The following is a 23,294-nucleotide window of genomic DNA, read 5'->3' as shown; positions in this document are numbered from 1 at the left end:
TTCATTCTCAGCTGGATGTAAAACATCACACAGTTCTACCTTGTGGAATAGTTCAGACTTGGAAGTTCTCCCTCGCTTTCTTGCTAATATAAACATAGTGGCTTAATTTGGTCCACTTTATTACAGTGAAAACACCTGACCATTTTTACTTCTCTTTCCCCATCATGGGATTCCTTTTTACCTTATGGTAAACCCATCTTTACTGTCGTCAATGAGATCTCCTTTCCCTTAACACCTGAGGATTTCTCTTTTTCCCAATTTCTATCCCTCACAGATTGAAATTGAGTCTGAAGCTGAACTTTGATTTATGAACCAACACATAATCATCTGGCATTTCTGCTGCTATTGTCACAGTCTTAACTCTGTGCCCTTCAACATGAGTTCTTACTCTTTCAGGAAAAGACTTTTGAACTCCTTCAAAATAATAATCTTTTTACAAGTGTCATATGTCTCATTTATTTTCAATGCCCTTATTCACCTATCAAAATTACTTTGTTTAATCCTTTCAAACGCAATGTAGGTTTGACCATGGTTCCTTCTTAGATTCCTAAAATGTTGTCTGTAGACTTCTGGTTCTAGCTCATATGCACTTACAATGATAATTTCACCTCACCATAATCCCCAGATACCTTCTCTAATAGTGATGCAAATATCTCACTAGATCTATAAAGAACAACACAACACAAGAACAAGCCTTTCAACCCTCCAAGTCTGCACCAATACATTTTGCCCTTCCATATTGAAAGCGTCTTCACCTACAGGATCCGTATCTCTCTATTCCCTTCCTATTCATGTATTGATCCAGGTGCTTCTTAAATGGTGCTATTGTGTCTGCTTTCAACACCTACCCTGGCAGTGTACTGCAGACAATCACCATCCTTTCTGTGAAAAAGCTTTCCTCTTTTCCATTCCCCCTCACACCTTGAAACTGTGCTCCCTAGTATTTGACCCCTCCCTAGTAATTGAAAAAAGCCTCATACTTTCCAATCTATTCTGGCAAAGAGCAGAGCTCTGAAAGCTTGTACTTCCAAATAAATCTGTTGGACTATAACCTGGTGTTGTGTGGTTTTTAACTTTGTCCACTCCAGTCCAACACCTGTACCTCCACATCATCACTCTATCCATGCCATTCATAATCTTATAAACTTCAATCAGGTCACCCCTCAATCTCCTGCGTTCCAATGAAACAAACCCAGTCAATCCAACTTTCCTTCATAGCTAAAATCCTGCATACTAGGCAACATCCTGGTAAACCTTTTCTATACCTTGTCCAAAGCATGCACAGCCTTCTGGTAGTATGGTGACCAGAGATGTATGCAATATTCCAAATGTGGCCGAACTGAAGTTCTACAAAACTGCAGCATAACTTGTCTATCCTTATACTCAATGCCCCTTCCGATGAAGGCAAGCATGCCTTAAATCTATTTTACTACCTTACCTACCTGTGCTGCCATCTTCAGTGATCTGTGGACTTGCACACCCAGATCTCTCTGCATGTCAATCCTCCTAAGGGTTCTGCCATTCACTGTATAATTTCCATCTGTACTTGTCTGGATTAAACTCCATCTGCCATTTTTCTGTCCTTGTCCCCAACTGCTGTATCCTCAGACAATCCTCCTCACTATCCCCAACTCCACCAATCTTTGTATCATTTGCAAATTTACTAAATAGACCAGCTACATTTTTCTCCAAATCATTTATGTAGATCATGAACAGCAGAAGTCCCAATACTGATCCTTGTGGAACACTACTAGTCACAACCCTTAATTCCGAAAAGCATCATTCCACCGATACCCTCTGTCTCCTATTACTAAGCCAGTTCTGTATCCATCTTGCCAGCTCACCCTGATACCATGTGACTTCACTTTTTGTATCAATCTGCCACGAGGGACCTTTTCAAAGGCTTTACTGATGTCTGTGGAGATAACATCAACTGCTTTTGTCTCATCAATCAACTTTGTCACGTCCTCAAAAAACATGATCAAGTTAGGGAGGCACGACCACCCCAGCACAAAACCATGTTGTTTATCACTAATCAGTCCATTTGCTTCTAAGTGCTAATAGATCTTGTTCCTGAGAATCTTTTCCAATAATTTCCCTAACAGTAATGTGAGGCTCACAGGCCTGTAATTTCCTGGATTATTTCTATAACTCTTTTTAAACAATGGGACAACATTGGATATTCTGTAGTCTTCTGGGATCACATCTGTGCCAAAGAATAAAGCTGTCCATCAATGTTCCAGCAATTTATTCTCTTGCCTCCATCAATATTCTGGGAGAGATGCCATTATGACCCTGGAGCCTACCTATCTTAGTCATTTTGAGACGCAGAATGCCACTTCCTTCTTAACAGCAACTTGGCTTAGAAATTCAACACTCCCTTCCTTGAGATCAGCCTCCACAAATTCCTTCTCTTTCGTGAATACTGATACAAAGTATATTCTAAGACCTCACCTATCTCTTCGGGCTCTGCACATACATTCCTTCCTTTGTTCTTGAGTGGGCTAACCCTTTCCCTGGCTACCCTCTTGTTTTTTGTATATGTATAAAAAGCCTTGAGATTCTCCATAATCCTGTTTGCTAACGACTTTTCATGACCCCTTTTAGCCCTTTTAATTCCTTCCTTAAGTTATTTCCTATTTTCCTTATGCACTTGAAGGACTTTGTCAGTTCCCAGCCTCCTAAACCTTACATATGCACCCTTTGTCTTATTTTATTTGTTTAGCCACTTTCTCAAATAAAATGAAATGAAAATGTCTTCTACATCCTTCTCATCAACCTTAAGCAATGCTTGGACACACTAGGCTACAATGGGATTGCTCTCTGTCACTGTTTTCATCAGTATTCCTACTTCTTATCCCCACCTCCATCATTTTAAGTTGACTTTGAGTTTTCAGCTCCAACTTCTGAAGCTCAAAAGCTCTCTCTTTCTCCCTTTCTTCTGCTCGGCCATCCCTTCCTTTTCTTTTTCCTCTGCTTTTAATCATAATTCAAATGGTTTCATTTTCTTTTCTCTGTCTTTTTGGTCTGCCAGGGCCATTTTTATTTTGTCCCTCGTCATTGCCTCTAATTCAAGCAGCTTCATATTCAATTGAATTTTAGCAATCTCCAATGATTCTGATTGCTGGCAATTGTAAATGATGTGCTATTACCACAATTATTATCCCTTTCTCCACACATAGAGGTAAGTCCAACTAAAACTTGTTTGCAAATGCTGAAAGTTTTGCCTTGCTCACTTTCTGTAAAACACGCAAAGTGACTTGTCTACACACAGAAAACTCTTAGCGACTGAAAGAGCCATTATTACACAAGGCACACCCTGTTTAAACTAAGTGAATGTGACATCTGAAATTAAAAAAAGGACCAACATATGCCACTCACTGCTTTTGAATCCAATAATCGTAAACCCAACCTGGAATTACAAATTTTGATCCCAACAAGAGCCCCCAATTTGTTATGGACCGGACCAAACCCCTTCACACCACATCAAGGAGATCACCCAGACCCTAACATTTTCTTATTTTAAAGGCAAGTGCTAGGCATTGCAATCCAGATGCAATTTGATTTGGTCAAACTATCAGGCTTGAAGATAAACACACTTTATTCATACACTCTAATTAAAATAAGACATAGGGTCTTGTTTTTATATAATGCTTTTAATGTAATAAAATACCAAAATGTGCTTCTTGGAAGCATTGTAGGAATGCACAGATATATATGCAATGAAGTGTAAGTTGTGCTACCATTGCGTTCTGATGTACATTACCTTCTGGTTGCTGTTTGAAAACACCCACAGTGGAAGAAACTCTGGATTGCTAATGCTTAACCAAGTGAATGGCTTGGGTGGAAAGATGGCATCAGTGCAGGGATCCTAGTATATCCCAGTGGTGGCAAGAATTTTTGCCCATCATGAATGACAGTCTAGGACAAGTGAGGTACCATAGGGATGTGGTTAATGAGTTGAGCTTGTGATAATAGTGTGTGAAAACTTGCTCGTCACCTCAAACAGAAACTTTCTGAAACTTGAGAAAAATCACTGCCGATTTCTGATACAACTCAACCCAAAACATATCTGAACAGATGATTATAGGTTAAATGAGAGGGCAAAGAAAAAGGGCATATGGAATGCGATGTTGAAACATGTGGTTATCTACTTTGGCTATAGTGCAATGGAACTTAGATGTCATTATGCACAAATCATAAAAGGTCTGCATGCAAGTACAGAAAGTAGCTAATAGGCAAAGGAAATATTCGCCTTTATTGAAAAGAGGATGGAGTTTAAAAGTTGATAAATCGAGCTACAGCTATACAGGGTATTGGGTTAGATCTCATCTAAAATACTGTGTGTAGTTCTGATCACTTCAGTTAAGGTGAGATATATTGAAATTGGAGGCATTTCAGACAAGATTGCCTAGGCTGTTTCCTGGGATGGAGGAGTTGTCCTATGAGGAAAAAATCTGCAGATTGTCCTAAATATATTGGAATTTAGAAGAATGAGAACTTACCATAATAATAAAAAATAAGATTCTGCAGTGCCTTGACAGGGTAGGTGCTAAATAAATGTTTCATGGGGAATCTTGAATAAAGGAGCAGTGTTTAAAATTAGGGGTTCTCCCATTTATGATTGAGATGAGGATTTTTTTTTCTCTAAGAGGGTCATCAGTGTTTGGAATTCTCTTTGCAGTTTGCAATGGAGGCTGGGTCATTGTACAGGCTGTCTTAAATTATTGATCAGCAAGTGAACCAAGTTTTATGGAGAGAGGCTGGGAAAATGCAGTTATAACCATAATTATACTCTGGTGGAACACCTCAGAGAACTGAATGTCCTAATCTCGCTCCTATTTCTTAAAATTTTCTTAAGGCCATTGATATTGGTCAATTAGCACATACCTATTCCCAAAATTCTGATTGTCCTCATCAAACACAACAGTTGGCATCTACGTTTGCTACTTAGATTTTTAAGGAATGAACAATTAGCTTGAAATAAACTTTGGATGCTTTATTTGATTTTTTTTCCCTTATGTCCAACAGATATCTTTTTCAGTTGAATATGAAATGGACTTGTCATCAGCTTATCAGAATACAGAGGTAGGTTTCTGTTTGAAAGAATTATTCTGTTATTTCAACTAAAGATTCGCCTTAGTAACCAACAGTTTGTTCTTGTCACTGAAACTTTAATCATGATAACCGCAGTTGTTTATGGTTCACAACGAACCTTAACAATAATTAACTTCAAGGTGTTCAAAGTGAAGATAATTGAAGTAATAAAAAATCTGAAAGCGGAACAGAATGAGACATGACCTTTACAATACAAGTGAGCTACAAGTTTGTCCAACAGATTCAAAGCTCAGGTTACCATTATAAACCAATTACCAGAGTTTGAGATTAAAACAGAGCGAACTGGAGAAACTCAGCTGGACTGTCAGGAAGACAGAATTAACTTTCCAAGTTTAATATAATTCATCTTCAGAGCCCACAGATGCTGTCAGATAGGCAACTCAGCCATCAGGATTCACTCTCTGCTTCAGAAAACAGTGTGAATCTCTCTCATTATACTGTCCGCTGCTACCATTACATTCTTCTTTGCATCACACCCCCTCCCCTTAATGACTTCACGTACCACAAAGCCACTATCAGAGCTAAATATGTCCTACACACAAAAAACAGGATAAATCCAACCACGCCAATTACTGACACGCCTGTCTACTCTCAATCATCAGTGATGTGATGGAAGATGTTATCAACAGTGCTATTAAACAGCACCTGCTTAGCAACAACCTGCTCATTTACTCCTAGTTTAGATTCCGCTGAAACCGCTCAGATCCTGACCTCATTACAGCCTTGGTTCAAAGGTGGACAAAAGAGCTAAATTCCATAGATGAGGCGGCGGTGACCGTCCTTGACATCAAGGCTGCATTTGACCGAGTGTGGCATCAAGGAGCACTAGCAAAACTGAAATCACTGGGTAAAAGCAAACTACTGCGGATTTGAAATCACTGACACTAAGGAGACAAATTCTCTGCTATTTGGAGTCATACCTGATGCATAAGAAGATGGTTGTAGTTTTTGGAGGTATGCCATCTCAACTCCAGGTCATCTCTGCAGGAGTTCCTCAGATTAATTCCTATGAGTTCCTAGGAATTAAGGCCATCATAAGGTCAGAAGGGATTTTGATGATGATTGCATATTGTTCAGCACCATTCAAGACTCCTTAGATACTGAAGCAGTCCATGTTCAAATGCAACAAAATCTGGACAATATCCAGGTTTGAGCTGACAAGTGGCAACTAACATTATGCCACACAAATGCCAAGCAATGGCCATCTCGAATAAGAGACAATCTAACCATCTCAACTTGACATTCAATGGTGTTATCATCACTCTCAACATCCTGGGGTTACTATTGACCAGAAAATCAACTGGACTCACCATATAAATACAATCACTACAAGAACAGGTTAGAGGCTAGGAATACTGCAGTGACTTACTCACCTCCTGACTCCCAAAGGTTTGTCCACCATCTACAAGGCACAAGTTATAAGTGCGGTAGAATACTCACTATTGCCTGGCTGAGTGCAGCTCTAACAACACTCAAGAAGCTTGACACCAACCAGGACAAAGCAGCCTGCTTGATTGGCACTACATCCACAAGTATTGCACTCCCTCCACCATCGATGAGCAGCACACAGCAAATATCCTTAGACAGCATTTTCCAAGTCCACGACCACGACCAAATGCAAAGGCAGTAGATACCTGAAAACAACTGGAGGTTTCCCTCCAATCCACTTACCATCCTCATTTAGAAATATATGACTGTTCCTTCAGTGTTGTTGGGTCAAAATCGTGGAATTTCTTCTCTAAGGACATTGTGAATCACATGGATGGCAGCAGGTTATGAAGGCAGATCACCACCGCATTCTCAAGGGCAACTAGGGACGGGCAATAAATTCTGACCAACTATTGACAGCTATATCCCACGAGTCAATATATAAATAAAAAGTTGGTTCATGCACCCTGCAGCCTTCCCTCTCATCCAAACAAGGTGAAAAAGCTCAAATTCTTTGGACAATTGCAAAGGCTGAGGCTCCTACCCTGTGGCTTCCTGTACCTGTCTCACTTGAAGTTACACCCTCCTATCCCTAACAACTGGCCAAATCAAATTGCTATGTTTGATTTTCATTTCACCATTCATTCCACAAGTAAAGAAATAACCACAAAGACCAGTGGTGTCGTGCCACTCATACATGTGGAAGAGTTCTTTGATCTCTCTGCAGATATGCACAGTGCTGCTGGGGCACCTGCCAGTAATATATTGAATCTTCTTTGCTCCTTCTCCATCGATATGAAGTTTCTGAAAACCTCAAAGGATAGCATCTGTGTCCTGCTGAGTAGGGCTTAGCAGATCTTGCAGCACTCTGCATACTATCCAATTCCGACTCTCTCCGTAAGCAGCATTTGCACACTTTAATGTGTGAGTCATCAAGCGAACACCCAACAATGATGCTGTCATCAAGTTAACAAGAATGAACAAAACAAAGAACTGCAGTTGCTGGAGATCTGAAACAAACAAAAACAGAAAGTTCTGGAAAAATTGACAGGTCCGACAGCGTCTGTGGAAAGAAAGATACAGTTCATGTTCCAAGTCCAGTGACCTTTGTCAAAACTGAAAGCAGCTGGGAAATGTCGGTATTTATGCTGATGATGGGGAGGAGGAATGATGTGGATAGTTGGAGACAGTGTCCAGAGAATGAAAGAAAGGGAAGTAGACAAAGGGATTGTTGATGGTAAGCCAGGGAAGAAGGGAAGCTAAATAGCTGCTTTGAGTGGCTGAAAATGGGTTGGCTGTGCTTGACATCCTCAGACCCTTTAAGGACTTCATTGCTTCTAATCTGATGATAGCACCTCGCTCAGTTAGGCCTCAAACATACCACTTCTTTCTCAATTGAAGATTCCCCAATACCATGGCCACCGAAATGGGGCCTCAGCTATGTCCAGACATCTCCCACACTTCTGCTGTCACCCCTTTCCTTCCCTCCCAAACAATGCAAGAGTACCTCTTGTCCTCACTTTCTACCCCATCAGCTTCCACATCCAAAGGATCTTAAGCTCTCATCTCCAGCAGGAAGCCATCACCAAACAGATATTCTCCTCCTCTTCCTTGCCAGCATTCCACAGGAACTGTTCCCTCCAGGACCACCCTGGTCCATTCTCGACCACTCCCAATACCTCCCAACACCCCATGGCATCTTCCCATGCAATCATAGAAGGTGTAATACTTCCCCATTTACCTCGTCCCTCCTCACTATCCAAGACCCCATACATAACTTGCAGGTGAACCAGTGATTTTCCTGCATTTCATCCAACCTAGTCTACCATATTCTCTGTTCTCAATATAGTCTCCCATACACCAGAGAGGTAAAATACAGGCTGGATGGCTGCTGTGAAGAACTCATATGCTCTACCAGTAAAAACGACTTTGAGCTTCTAGTTGCTTTCCACTTCATGGCCCTTCATGTTCCTATGCCAATATTTCTGTCTCACACCTGCTGAAGTGCTTCAGTGAGGCTCAACACAAGGTGGAAGAACAATACCTCATCTTTCACTCAGACACCTTACAGCCTCAGGACTCAACATTGAGTTTCACAATTTTAGATGATGAATACATCACACCTTATTCATAACTTACCCCCTTCTCCGTCCCCACAAACACATGTCTCCAGGGCCTGTCCTGTCCTTGTTCTCAGCACAGCCAACACATTTTCAACCACTCGTGGTCCCCGTTATCACCTGTTCAGCATTTATTCTTCCCTGGTTTACAATCCACTTGATTACTTCATTTTTTCTTTCTTTGGGCACCATCTCCATTTATTCATCTCAGTCATCAACATAAATACCACCATTTCCTATCTGCTTCCAGTTCTGACAAAGAGTCACTGGACTCAAAATGTTAACTCTGTTCTTCCCTCGACAGATAGATAAGTGGTCTGGTCTGCAACTATTAAGTTTGTTAAACTCCACAAATGTCCAATGGATCTTTCTCTTTGGCTTCCAGTTGAGAGATAACAATAGGGTGTTATGGACCAGGCCAGACCCTCTCAAAACATTTCAAGAAAGTAGCCTGGACCCGAACTTTACTAGTTGTTTTAAGCAGGTGTACAGTGGATATTCCAGAAGTGATGCAGCTGACCCAACCACTTAATTTTAAACAAAACAGAATTTTTTGCAAGATTACCAAATGTAAAACAGAAAGGAGAACCGAATAAAGAATAACTTAATCTATCGAGTCATAGAGATGTACAGCACAGAAACAGATCCTTTGGTCCAACTCATCCATGCCAATTAGATATCATAACCTAATTTAGTCCCATTAGCTTCTGGGCCATATCCCTCAAACCCTTCCCATTCACATACCCATCCAGATACTTTTTAAAAGTTGTAATTCTGAAAACCCAACAGATTATCCCAGTTTAATAATGCTGTTCCAAATCCCTCCAACAATCCTCATAAACACCCCTTGACACAAAAGTTAAAATTAAACACAGGGTCTTAAAGGAGAGATGTCAGAGAGATTCCGCATAGAACACCTTCCATGTAGCTGTTTCTTTGACCAGTTGCCTCAAAACTGAGTGACTGCTTTCTCTGAACAGCCAGACTGCTAAAAACAAACCAGAGAAAAGCTGAGCTGGGAGAACTGGCCACTCCCTTCTCATTGTGCAAGTGTTTAATTTTAAACTTAAAAGCCTTTTTCCTGAGGCAGTAAATGTTAGCTATAATCATCTTGGCCCTAAAACCTAACCAAACTAGACCTCTCAGCAACTCTGTATCATACAACACTTTTGAAAAAAACCAAGGACAACATACCTTTTTAAAGGAGCAGCGTCATCACAAGGGCCAGCTTCAGCTCCCTGACTCATGAAACATGTTTTCTTTTCTAAAGAGAGAACAAATAGACATTTAAGAGAAAATAATGGCATGAATTGAATAAATGAATGAAAGAATGAACAAATGAGATAGATGCTCCTGATAGATAAGTTGATTTGAAGAGTGACATACTGGACTAAGCTTGAAAAGTCATACTGCTGGGGTCATTCATATTATACGGTAAGTGAATATATCTCTGCATTCCTGCTTTTAGATTTTATTCAAGGAGCAATGCACCAGAGTCCTGCTGCAGACCACATGTATAGCATCCAACCATGCCTCTTGCTTTCCCTAGTTCACCTCTTGCTTCCATCAGTAGGAAGCAATAGCTCCTTATGCACCCTTATAGCCCCAGCATCACAATCAAGGTGGAGTCACTAAAAGCAAGGCACAACCTTTGAAATGTGTACTACACTTCTTCAGATTTCCTGAATCAGGTTATCAATATACTCCCTCAAACAAATTTGGTTGCAAAACCAAGAAATAAAATGGTAACAAAATGATTGACTTATAAAGTCACTGATAGATGGACTCCAATTACTCCTTGGCAACAGGGAAATGGAATCCTGACATGAGAGAGAAGAGAGGCTGAGATAGAATTAGAAGACAATAGTAAGTGAGATTGGAAGGAAGAGGAAACAGAGTAGGTAAGAAAAGAATAAGTTTAGCAAGGGTAAATGGAATATATTTAGATGCAAGGAACCTGAGGAATAATATAGATGAGCTTGGGGTACAGTTAGGCACATTTGACTATGATTTTATAGCTATGCCTGAAACTTGCTGAAAGATGTCAGTAATGGCAATCCAGCATTCCTGGTTTATAGCATATTTAAGGGAGATAGAGAGGGGGAAAGAAGAGGACAGTGAGGAGGGAAGGTATCTTGGAAGAATCATCAAATTTTGCCATATGGGTAGAAGAAACACACAAAGGGCAAACACACTTGTGGGTGTTTATATTGGCCTCCAATTTCAGAAAACGGTAAGAATATTAAAGCAGTAATATAAAGGGATTTTAACCACCCAAATATTCACTGAGATAGTTCTAATGTGCAAGGTAGGGAATGGACAAAATTCTTAAATCACATCCAGAAGTACCTTTTTTAGTCAGTGTGTAGAAATCTCAAAAGGACGGGGGCAATTCTCAACCTAATATTCAGAAATGAGCCCAGGCAGGTTGAGGACATATTCATAGTGAAGAAATCTGGAGTTTGTGGCTATAACTTGGTTATATTTAGGATAGTTACAGAAAAGGATAAGTATGGGCTAGGAATGAAAGTTCTAAACTGGAAAAGGCTGATTTGATTAAGTTAAGTTAACAATAACTTAAGATCCATGGGTGACATGACAAATTGGATCCAAAATTGACTTAATGGTAGAAAACAAAGAGTGGTAATAGAGACGGTTTGCATGACTGGAGACTCGTGTCTAGTGGCATTCTACATGGATCAGTGCTGGATGCTTTATTGTTCTGTGTGGGGGAATGATAAGCAAGCTTGTGGATGACATGAAGATTGGCTGGGTAAATAACAGATCGAAAGAAAGTCTTAGGAATTTGTTAAGTGAACAAAAAAGTGTGACTTGGAATTTAACCCTGAAACATGTGAGGTGATGCACTTTGGAAGAAGTAGCAAGATAAGGGCATACTTAGTTAATGGTGGGACCTAGGAAGGTCAGAGGAACTGAAGGATCTTAGGGTGCTTGTTCACAGATCTGTGAAGTGTAGGGGGTAGTTAAGGAAGTTTATTAGACACTTGCCTTTACCAGTTATGGCAGATTATAAGAGCAGAGAGGTTATGTTGGAACTAAACAAACCTTTGGTGAGGCGAGAGTTGGAGTACAGTTCTGGTTACCACAGTATAGGAAGGCTTTGGTTATACTGGAGGGAATGCAGAGGAGGTTCACCAGGATGTTGCTTGAGGTGAATTTTTTAGCTACAAATAGAGGCTGGATAAGCTCAGGTTGCTTTGTTTGGAGCAGAGAGAACTGAAGGGGGACCTGATAGAATTATGAGGGGCATGGAAAGGGTGGATAAAAAGCAGCTTTTCCCTTTAGTTGAAGGATCATTAACAAGGGGGCATAATCTTAAAGTGAAAGACAGCAGGTTTAGAAGTGTTTTGAAGATTCTTTTTTCACCCAGAGAGTGGTGGGAATCTTTAATGCGCTGCCTGGGAGGGTGGTTGAGGAGAGTTACCACATAACCTTTAAAATGTATTTGGATGAGCGCATGAAATGTGATCCCATTCAAGGCTGTGGTCATAATGCTGGACTTGTGCAGATTATAGAGTAGTTTTAATGGTGCAGAGTCTCTTTTGTATGGTATGATTCTGCAATTTGGCCCAGAGTAGCCTGGGAGCAGCCATTTGCAGATAAAACTGTCAGAGCAATGGGAGGCATTCAAGAACGAAGTAATGAGAGTACAGGCAAATATGTTCCGGTAAAGACAAAGGGTGAGACTAGGACCATGGACTTCTGGGTGTCAAGGGTCCTTAACGTTAGGATTAGGTAAAAAAAAATATTTTGGCAGATATTGACAGCTCAGTCTTGCAGACTCCTAGGAGGAATGCAGGGGTGATCCACTGTGGTTGTTTTTCTTAGAGCCTTGAAGGTTGAGAGGGGACTTGATAGAGGTGTATAAGATTATGAGGAGCAGAGATAGGGTGAATAGGAAGCATTTTCTCCATTAGTAGAGGGGTGAATAAACAGGGATCATAGATTTAATGTAGGGCACTAAACAGATATTCACTTGCATTGACATAGCCTGCAGGACTATGGGCGAAATGCTGGAAAATGGAATTAATGCAGTCAGATCTTTGTTCACCAGCACGGAAACAGTGGACCAAATTACATTCTTCTGTGCTATAATCGTCTATGTGTGTGAGAGACTTACAATCATCCCATTTTTAATCTTTGGGCATGATGATTGCAGTTTTTCCCTTGTATCATTCTGAAATAGGTGCAGGAGACTAATTTCAAGAAGATACCAATCTATATAGACTTTATCTTATAAATGACTTGTCAGTGTCTCTTTCACAACCTGATTCATAATACCTTATTCATTATTTCTTATTTGATCCATCTGTACATGACTTTTGAATAATATGTTAGGTGCTGGTAATGTTTCAAAGTTTTTTTTAAGCTTTGTTTGCTGCATACAGTAAATTACATTTATGATGATTTGGGAAAATTATCACAATTATGTTTTAATTCACTCATGGGATATGAGTGACACTGGCTGGGCCAGTATTTATTATACATCCCCAGTTGCCCTTGAGAAGTTGGTCATGAGCTGCTTCTACAGTGTTTGTGCTGTTGGTCCATCACCATTTCATTAAGGATCATCCATGATTTTAATGCAGCCTCCATGAAGGAACAGTGACTTTTTCTTTATATATCTGGATGGTGGGTGGCTTGAAATGAAATTTGCAGGTGGTGGTATTCCCATGTATTTGTTTTTCTTCTCCTTCTAGATAGTAGTATTTGTGGTTTTGGAAGATGCTAATGAAGGAGATTTGGCAAATTTCTGCAGTGCATCTTGTACACCATGCTGCTCCCATGTGTCAGTGGTGAAAAGAGTGAATGTTAGTGGATGCAGTGCCAGTAAAGCTTTGTCCTGGCTGATGTAAACATTCTTGAATATTGTTGGAGCTGCACTAATCAAGGCAAATGGAGAATATTTCATCACACTCCTGATTTGTGCCTTGTAGATGGTATAAAGGCTTTGAGGAATCAGGAAGTGAGGTACTCACAGGATTCTTTGTCTCTTACATACTCCAGTTTAGCTTCTAGTCGATGATAACCCCCAGGATGTTAGTAGTGGAGGATTCACTGATGGTTGTGTCTTTGAATGTTAAAAGGTGATGTTTAGATTCTTTTTGGTTGGAGATGGCATTGCCTGGCATTTGTGTAGTGTGAATGTTATTTGCCACTTTTTAGCCCAAGATTGTCCAGATCTTGCAATATTTGGACTTGGAACTGTTTCAGTACCTAAAGAGTCATGAATGATGCTGAACATTATGCAGTCATCAACAACGTGCCCACTTCTGACCTTATAATGAAGGGAAAGCCATTGATGAAGCAGCTGGAGATGGTTCAGTCTAGGACATTACTTTGATGGTTTTCTGCAGAGATGTCCTGGAGCTGAGATGACTGACCTCCAACAACTATATTAGTAAGTCACTGTTGATGGAACAGGTAAATATAATTATGAGAAGAATTATTTCGCAATATTTATTCTCCAGTTACTCAATTGAAATTGGTATGATACTGATACTGTTTTCAAGTAGGTTTTCCTTTGCTTTAACATCACTGGCTCTCAGGTCTCACCTATGCACTTCTACTTTAACGACTTATCAATACACATTTGTACAGTTTTTTAAAATGTGTTATAGAAGGAGTGTTTAGAGGAGATTGTCATAATATCAGAATCAGTTGTCAAATGGTTTTTGTTGGCTGCCCATAACCACTGATCAAATTATCTGAATAAAAAAGTTATTTACAAAATTCATATGTATGTATTAGGCTTGAGGGTCAATACATTTAAATTTAAGTAATATAGACCTTTTGGAAGCATTTTGGAAATTCTTTGGTAACTATGGTAATCAGCAGGAGGACCTGTCTTTCCTACCATCCATCCAAAATAAAACCTCAGTTCGAGAATTAAAGGGGTAGATTCTCGCAATGCCATCCACTTTTCTTTTATGAAACATTTGTTAAGAGTGCTGCATTTATATAAAAAACTAATGTACTTATTAGGTTGACTTAAGAGAGATTTTGTTTGAGTAGCTGATTAATTAATTAGGTAAAAACAAGGACTGCAGATGCTGGAAACCAGATTCTAGATTAGAGTGGTGCTGGAAAAGCACAATAGTTCAGGCAGCATCTGAGGAGCAGGAAAATCAACGTTTCGGGCAAAAGCCCTTCATCAGGAGGGCCTGCTCTGATTAATTAAGTAGTAAATTCAAGACCTTTTCTGTTGTCCTGCTTCTCTTGAACAATATATTTAGTAGGCCTGATTAGGTCATCTGAAATTGACAGGGAGATAAAGCGGAACAAGGAGGGGACTTTACACATGGGAAAGGAGGAACTCACTTGCCTAACTTCAGTAATGCAAAGTCCAGATTCTTCAAGTTGGACCTATCTACTCTCATAATCAGTGATAAAAATATGTTGACAAAGTGCAAATGTTGGAGTTGGGGGTTGAGGGTCAAGGAGAGGTGTGTGAGTGGATGATGCAAAGTAAAAGACAAGAAAAACTTTTATAAACTGAATTCGTTGTTCTTTGGTTCCTTTTTCTCCTGCTTTAGATCGCATTGGGTTTCCTGTGTGGCTTATCAGTGATATGCTCTGTTTTGAAGACAGCCAGTTGGAGAAGACGAGTTGGATATCAAATGATTGACGTTCCAGTAAGTGTGCATTTAAGAAGTTTTTTTTATTATTGTGTACCTCTTATGGGAGAACCTAGTAGAATTTGGAGAACTTGTGCATATAACCACCCTAAATTTCTAATATGTATTTGGGGCATGAACTTACGAGAGCTCAGGTCTGGGAAATTACTTTTAAAATGAAATTTTGTTTTATTATCTTCATCAATTCAGTTGATATTTTGTTTTCTCCTTCAGTGTTCCTGACAGCATGTATCATTCCCGAACTGAGAGGGTGGCAAACAAATCAATAATGTCTTTGCATAAATACTTAGTGGCTTGTGGGTTCCTTATTATTTGTGATATTCATTTTGTGTAAATGAGAAAGTGGGGGGGATGATAAATCCGTTTGCGGATGACACAAAGACTGGCCAGGTGGTTGTCAGTGAGGAAGGAGGTGTTAGGTTACAGGAAGATAGAAACCAATTGGTTAGATAGGCAGATCATTATCAGATGGAAATTAACTCTGATAAGTATGAGATGACACACTTTGGAAGAAGGAGCAAGACAAGGGAGTACTCAATGATTGGCTGGACAGTAAGAAACTCAGAAGAAAAGGGGAATCTTGAGGTGCTTGTCCACAAATCCCTGATGGTCACTGGAGCATAGAAGGTGGATGGGTGACCTTACAGAGGTTTATAAAGTCATAAGGGGTTGAGATAAGGTGAATAGCAGAGGTATTTTCCCTAGGTTTGGGAAGTTTAAATTAGAGGACATAATATTAAGGTGGGAGGAGAAAGATTTAAGAAGGCTCAGAGGGGCAACTTTTTCACACATAGGATGGTTTGTGTGTAGAATGAACTGCAAGAAGAAGTAGTAGATGCAGATACAGTTACAACATTTGAAAGACATTTGGACAGATACATGGATAGGAAAGGTTTAGAGAGATATTGAGGAGAAAGTGAGGTCTGCAGATGCTGGAGATCATGCCGAAAATGTGTTGCTGGAAAAGCGCAGCAGGTCAGGAAGCATCCAGGGAACAGGAGAATCGACGTTTCGGGCATAAGCCCTTCTTCAGGAATGAGCAAAGTTTGTCCAGCAGGCTAAGATAAAAGGTAGGGAGGAGGGACTTGGGGGAGGGGCGTCGGAAATGTGATAGGTGGAAAGAGGTCAAGGTGAGGGTGATAGGTCAGACGGGAGTGGGGGCGGAGAGGTCGGGAAGAAGATTGCAGGTTAGGAAGGCGGTGCTGAATTCGATGGATTTGACTGAGACAAGGTGGGGGGAGGGGAAATACCTTGTCTCAGTCAAATCCATCGAACTCAGCACCGCCTTCCTAACCTGCAATCTTCTTCCCCACCTCTCTGCCCCCACCCCAGTCTGGCCTATCACCCTCACCTTGACCTCTTTCCACCGATCACATTTCCGACGCCCCTCCCCCAAGTCCCTCCTCCCTACCTTTTATCTTACCCTGCTGGACAAACTTTCGTCATTCCTGAAGAAGGGCTTATGCCCGAAACGTCGATTCTCCTGTTCCCTGGATGCTGCCTGACCTGCTGCGTTTTTCCAGCAACACATTTTCGGCTTAGAGAGATATTGGCCAAATGCAGGCAAATAGGACTAGTTTAGTTTTGAAATCTTGGTTGGCATGGACTAGTTGGACTGAAAGGTCTGTTTCTGTGCCGTATGATTCTATAATTCTATGACAGGTTAATCATGGAAGGCCTATGGGATGCTTACCTTTATCAGTCACAGCATAGATTATAAGAGCACTGAGGTCATGTTGGAGCTGTACAGAATCTTGGTTAGGCCACTCATACAGTTTTGATCACCACACTATAGGAAGGGTGCGATTGCAAAGGAGATTCACCAAAATGTTGCCTGAAGTGGAGCATTTCAGCAATGGAGAGAGGCTGAATAAGATCAGGTTGCTGTATTTGGAGCAGAAATGTTTGTGGGGAAACCTGATGGAGATGTATAAGATTATAGGGAGAATGGACAGAGTAGATAAAAAGAAGCTTTTCACCTGAATCAAAAGGTCAGTAAGAAGAGGGCATAACTTTAAAGTGAAAGGCAAGAAATGTTGAGGGGATTCAGGAAAACACTTTTCACCCAGAAATTGGTGATGGTCTGGAAATTACTGACTAGGAGGGTAGTTGATGCAGAATCCTCACAACTTTAAAAAGTACTTGCATGAGTACAGGAAAGGTCAAAATATTCAAGGCAAAGTGCCGAGTGCAGGAAAGTGGGACGAGTGTAGGTAGTGGCATGTTCTCTCTCTCTCTCTTAAAGCTACAGTACACGCATTCAACTTCATAACACCTCCCCCTATTTTGGGACAATTCAAAAACGATGGGCCGAAGGCACTCTTCTGTGCTGTACTATTCTATGATTTATGGGGAGGTGTTAACATAGTGATCATGTCATTGGACTACTAATCCCAAACCCTCGACCTATATTTAAGAGCCATGTGGTCACATCCCACAATTGTAGATGGTGAAAGTTGAATTCAATTTTAAAATAGTCTAGAATTAAAAAGCCAGTCTAATGTCAACCATGTAACCATCATCAACTCTTATAAAAACCCACCTGTTTCAGAAATGGGTAATTTAGGAAAGGAAACCTGCCATCCTTAAACAGTCTGACCTACATGTGAATTTAGACCCCAGCAATATGGTTGTCTGTTAATAAATGCTGACCTAGCCAATGGACCCATATTCCCGGAACAATATAAAATGAAATTTGGCCTCCAACATGTGCAGTAGTCATAATCAGCCAGTATCTTTTCCTAAATTCTGTGATTGTCTTGCCTAATGTTGGCCTCAAAGGGAACCTAACCTCTGGGGACAACCTTAACCTAAAATAGATAGTTGGCTCGAATGGATAAGTGGTTTATGGTTTATAAGACAATTAGTGTCTGAAAAACATTAATTGACATCAAAAGATAAGCTCAACCATCAAATGTAAAAGATTTTTCCCATGAGATGCAAACAAGACTTCTTTTCTATAAGTTCTGCAGTGGTAACATCATTAGCCTGTCATTATACAAGTTGATGGTAGCAATATGTTTCTAAAGATTTCATTTAGATGTAGAACCATGAAATGATAGAAATGATACAGCACATTAGGGAGCCATTTGGTCCATTTTCTCCATGAAGACCAAAAGGAACACAGATACCCTTTCTAATCCCATCTTCCTGCAAACAGTTCATAGACCTGCAGCTTACAGCACATCAGGTACAGATCCAGATACTTTCTGAAGGAGTTTAGGGTTTCTGTGTCCACTGCTAACTCAGGCAGCGAATTCCAGATACGTGAGGTTTTTCCTCACATTCCATCTCATCCTTCTGCCACTTAGCTTGAATCTATGACCCCTAGGTTTTGAACTGTCTGCCAAAGGAAACAGGATCCTTTTGTCTATCTCTACCCCTCACAATGTTGTATACCTCAATCATGTTGCCCCTTAGCCTTCTCTGTTCCAAGGAAAACAACCCAACCTCTGCAATCTATCCTCATAGTTACAATTCCTCAGTCCAGGCAGCCTTCAATTGAATGTTCTCTGCACTGTTCCCAGAACAATTATGTCCTTCCTGACCAGAACTGCATACAGTACTCCAGTTGTGGCCTTGCAGTGTCTTATACAGTTTCATCATTATATTCCTACTTTTGTAATACCTCTACCAATGTAGAAGAGCATTCTAAATGCCTTCTTTTCAACCTGATCCAACTGTACTGCTACCTCTACGACTATCACTTTCATGCCAAAATCTGTCACTTCATCTCCCCATTTATATCATTTGGTACTTACAGCTATCCACTTCACTATCTACTACAGGACAATTTTTGTGTCGTCAGCCAATTTCCCAATTACGGACGAAAGTGGGTACTGCAGATGCTGGAGATTAGAGTCAAGATTAGAGTGGTGGTGGAAAAGCACAACAGGGTCAGGCAGCATCCGAGGAGCAGGAAAATTGACGTTTTGGGTAAAAGCCCTTCATCAGGAAATTGTGCCCCACATTAAACTCCAAATTGTTAATATATTAAACAAACAGCTGGGGTACCAACACCAAGCCCTATGGAACACCACTTGAAACAGCTTTCTATCTGCAAGAACAGACATCAACCATTACCTTTTGTTTCCTATTGTTAAGTCAACTTTGGAGCCAATTCACCACATTATGCTGTATCCAATGGACTTTTACCTTTTCGACCAGTCTGCCATGTAAAACCAAATGCCTTACAAAATTTTATGTAGACAACATCCACTGCACTACCCTCATGATCCTCCTTGTCATTTGCTCAATGAAAATAATTATATTTGTAAGACATGACCTTCCCTTACAAAGCTATGCTGACTTTCCTTGACTAGTCCATGCCTTTCTCAGGATTGAATATAATAAGTTGCCCATCACCAAAGTAAGACTAACTGGTCTATAATCATTTGGCATTTCCTTTGTACCCTTTTTAAACAATGGAACCACATGTGCTTTCCTCCAGTCCTTCGACACTGCACCTATGTCTAGTGAAGAGTGGAAACTTTCCTTCAGAGCATCTGCTATTTCCTCCCTGACCTCTAGGAAACAATCCACAAGACCCTGGCAATTTATTTACTCCAGCTCCTCTAACACTTCCTCTTTTGTTATGATTTCTTTGTCCAATATGTCATACTGTTTCTCTTGGCTGACCGTATCCACACCATCCCCTTCTTTTGTGAAAGCTGTTACAACATGGAGATGAACCTTTTCTGTTAATTAACCAAGCACCCGGAAAAGCTCACCTCTCCTTGTAATCTGTTAAAATATCAGTGACAGAAAACTCCCAAATTCCACTATTTAAAGAAAGTAACATCAATTTATTTTCTAACTGTAAAAGAGAACATTAAACAAACATTATTCACAAATCTAAGCCCGCCTTTCTCTTAACTGCTTACTATCTGCCTCCAACTCTATAACAATATGCTATTCCAATAAGACAGTTTTTAAAATTATATCAACTTAATTTCAAAACCACATAGTCCCTATATTCTTCTGTGCCTTCGCTCTGGCTGTGGATCTTTCTGGATCATCTTCTTTCTTTTTACTGTAATTGTGTTTCACATGAAAAGGTACCTTTGATAGAGAGTGTTTTTCTAATTGCTTGGAGAGCAAGATGTTAGATGGGAAATTCGCTGTCTAGTTTCTCTCTCTATGGGAGTTGCTCTTTGACCAAATTTCAAAATGGCTGCATTTTTATAGACCCCAACATTGATCATCTCCATTGGTTCGATGTTGGCAAAACAATAAATTCACACTCGATTAGGTTTTAGTATCCTGGGGCATAATTTAATCTCATTGGTTAAATTTGAATTGTTAGCAAAACAGCAACCAAAACTCAGATATCCATTTCACAGCCAAATGTTACATAGTTTCAACTTTCCAGTACATCTAGTCATATACACAGGTGCTGCATGTTCTTGGTTCAGAACAGCATTCTTTCTGTCTAAAAGGTACAGTATATGCCTTCAACTTCATAACACCTCCTCCCTTAAGAAGAAAAATGAACCATCATAATTTTCTTCTCTAATTCTTAATCCCATTTATATGAACTACATATGTCATTCGTATAAGTTATACTTTACAATTTAACTTCTGCACACATATATAACATTGAAATCTGTCAAATCTTATCTGCACTTTTTCTTTAAATCTGCCATAATGCATCTTCTATCACATTTTTACAACCCACAACATGTACAAATTGTAAATTAAAAGTCTGTAACATAAGACTCCAATGAAATAGTTTCATATTTTTGTCTTTAAATCTTTCCAAGAATGTAAGAGGATTGTGGTCGGTGTACGCAACCATCTCCAACACATTGTTCGTCACATAAACATTAAATGTTGTAAGACCAGCACCAAACTCAATAATTCTTTTTCAATGGTAGAGTAATTTCTCTGGTGGATGATGAGATTCTTTGAAATGTAACCAATTTGCTGTTCAATTCCATTATCATCTTCCTGTAGTCGTAACTCCTACATCACTAGCATTGATTGCAACTTTGAAGGGTTTCACAAAAATTGGTGTAGCTAAAACTGGTGTTCTGGTTAGTATGGCTTTTAAATTCTCAAACACCTCCTGGCATTGTTCTGGCCACTGAAATTTTGTATTCTTCTTTAGTAAATCCATTAGCAGTGCCACCACACTGCTGAAGTTTGGAATAAACTTCCAGAAAAATCCGCTTAGTCCTAAAATTTGAAGCACCTCTTTCTTTAAGGATGGTCATAGAACTTCCTTGATGGCCTTTTTCTTTCATGTTCCCTGGGGTCAACCTTCTATGTCCAATGTTATGTCCCAAGAACAAGACCTCTGTCTTTGTGAATTGTGTTTTCTTTAAGTTATTACCAGTTTTGCTTCTCATAATCATTCAAAGAGCTCTGCCAACTGTACCATGTGATCTTTCCATGATCACTAAAGACCACTCCATCATCCAGATAAACTGCACAATTTGTTAATCCACCACAACTCTGTTCATGAGTCTTTGGAATGTGGCTAGTGCATTTATGCACAGTGGCACAGTGGTTAGCACTGCTGCCTCACAGCACCAGAGACCCGGGTTCAATTCCCGCCCCGGTTTCCTCCCACAGTCCAAAAACGTGCAGGTTAGGTGAATTGGCCATTCTAAATTGCCCGTAGTGTTAGGTGAAGGGGTAGATGTAGGGGAATGGGACTGGGTGGGTTGCGCTTTGGCGGGACGGTGTGGACTTGTTGGGCCAAAGGGCCTGTTTCCACACTGTAAGTAATCTAATCTAATCTAAGTAATCTAATTCTTCATTCCAAAGGGCAACACTTTGAATTGATATAGCCTATTTGGGGTTACAAATGCAGTAACTGCTTCCATTTCCTCTGGTAAAGGTACCTGCCAATAATGCAGTAAGTCCAACTTCATGACGTAAGTGGCTTGACATACTTTCTGTATACAGTCCTCCAATCTTGCTATTGGATAGGAGTCCAATTTTGTTACAGCATTGACCTTCTAATAGTCCACACAAAATTGTCAAGTCCCATCAGGTTTGGGAACTAACACAATCGGCAAACTCCACTCACTCTGACTCAATTCAAGGATGTCTTCATTGACCATCTCATCCACTTCCTTCTGGACCTGTGGGGCTTTGAGAGGATTAAGCCTGTAGGGGTGTTGTTTTATCGGAACAGCATTCCCTACTTCCGCCTCATGCACCATAGTATTAGTCCTCCCCATCTTATTCCTGCATATATCCTCATACTGCTGCAACAAACCTTTCAACTCATTTCTTTACCCTTGAGACAGATAGCTTTCTAACCTATCCCACTCCTCAAGGACTTCCTCATTATTTAACGTATTTTGAGGCATAAACGCCATGACATCTGGATTTGATTCTCCACTCTGCAGGGCAGTAACTAACATTTATAGTAGTTCCCTGTCTCCACTGTAGTAAGATTTCAATATATTCACGTGATGTACCTGATACAGTATTTTCCTATCGACATCTTTACCAGATAGCTTACCTGACTGAGCTTTTTCTCAATTTGAAAGGGACCACTAATTTTGGCTTTGAAGGGATCTCCTACCACTGGTAACAATACTAATACATCATCCCCACAGGAAAACATCTGAATTTCAGAGTTTTTATCTGCCACCTGCTTCATTCAATGCTGTGCCCTCTTCAGGTGCTGCTTAGCTAGCTCACCTACCTGATTCAATCTCTCCCTCACTTCAGATACGTAATCCAGGTGTGAGATCTCTGACTTTGGCTTAATCATTTTTTCTTTAATTAATTTCAAAGGTCCTCTCACTTCATGTCCAAATATTAACTCAAAAGGAGTACCTGAGTAGATTCATTTTGCGCATCTCTAATGGCAAACAATATGAATGGGATACCTTTATCCCAATCATTCGTGTAATCCAGACAGTATGCTCTTAACATGGTCTTCAGGGTCTGATGCACCTTTCCAAGGCTCCCTGGGATTCAGGATGGTACACATTTGATTCAAAGTGCT

The 23,294-nt window shown here is 40.2% G+C and overlaps 1 protein-coding gene across 1 annotated transcript in view; it reads left to right on the top strand.

Annotated features, from left to right (window-relative positions):
* The window catches only part of tmem67 (transmembrane protein 67), a 195,947-nt gene that overhangs the window by 110,470 nt on the left and 62,183 nt on the right, over nt 1-23,294 (top strand). The window contains exons 15-16 of the mRNA XM_043688078.1: nt 5,032-5,088; nt 15,224-15,322. Of these exons, the coding sequence (XP_043544013.1) occupies nt 5,032-5,088; nt 15,224-15,322 (156 nt within the window). The remainder of the gene's footprint in view (nt 1-5,031; nt 5,089-15,223; nt 15,323-23,294) is intronic.

This window comes from Chiloscyllium plagiosum, chromosome 4, assembly GCF_004010195.1.
Source record: "Chiloscyllium plagiosum isolate BGI_BamShark_2017 chromosome 4, ASM401019v2, whole genome shotgun sequence".
NCBI classification, from domain to species: Eukaryota; Metazoa; Chordata; class Chondrichthyes; order Orectolobiformes; family Hemiscylliidae; genus Chiloscyllium; species Chiloscyllium plagiosum.
Note: the sequence above shows the minus strand (reverse complement) of the source record. Positions and strands in the feature narration are given on the sequence as shown.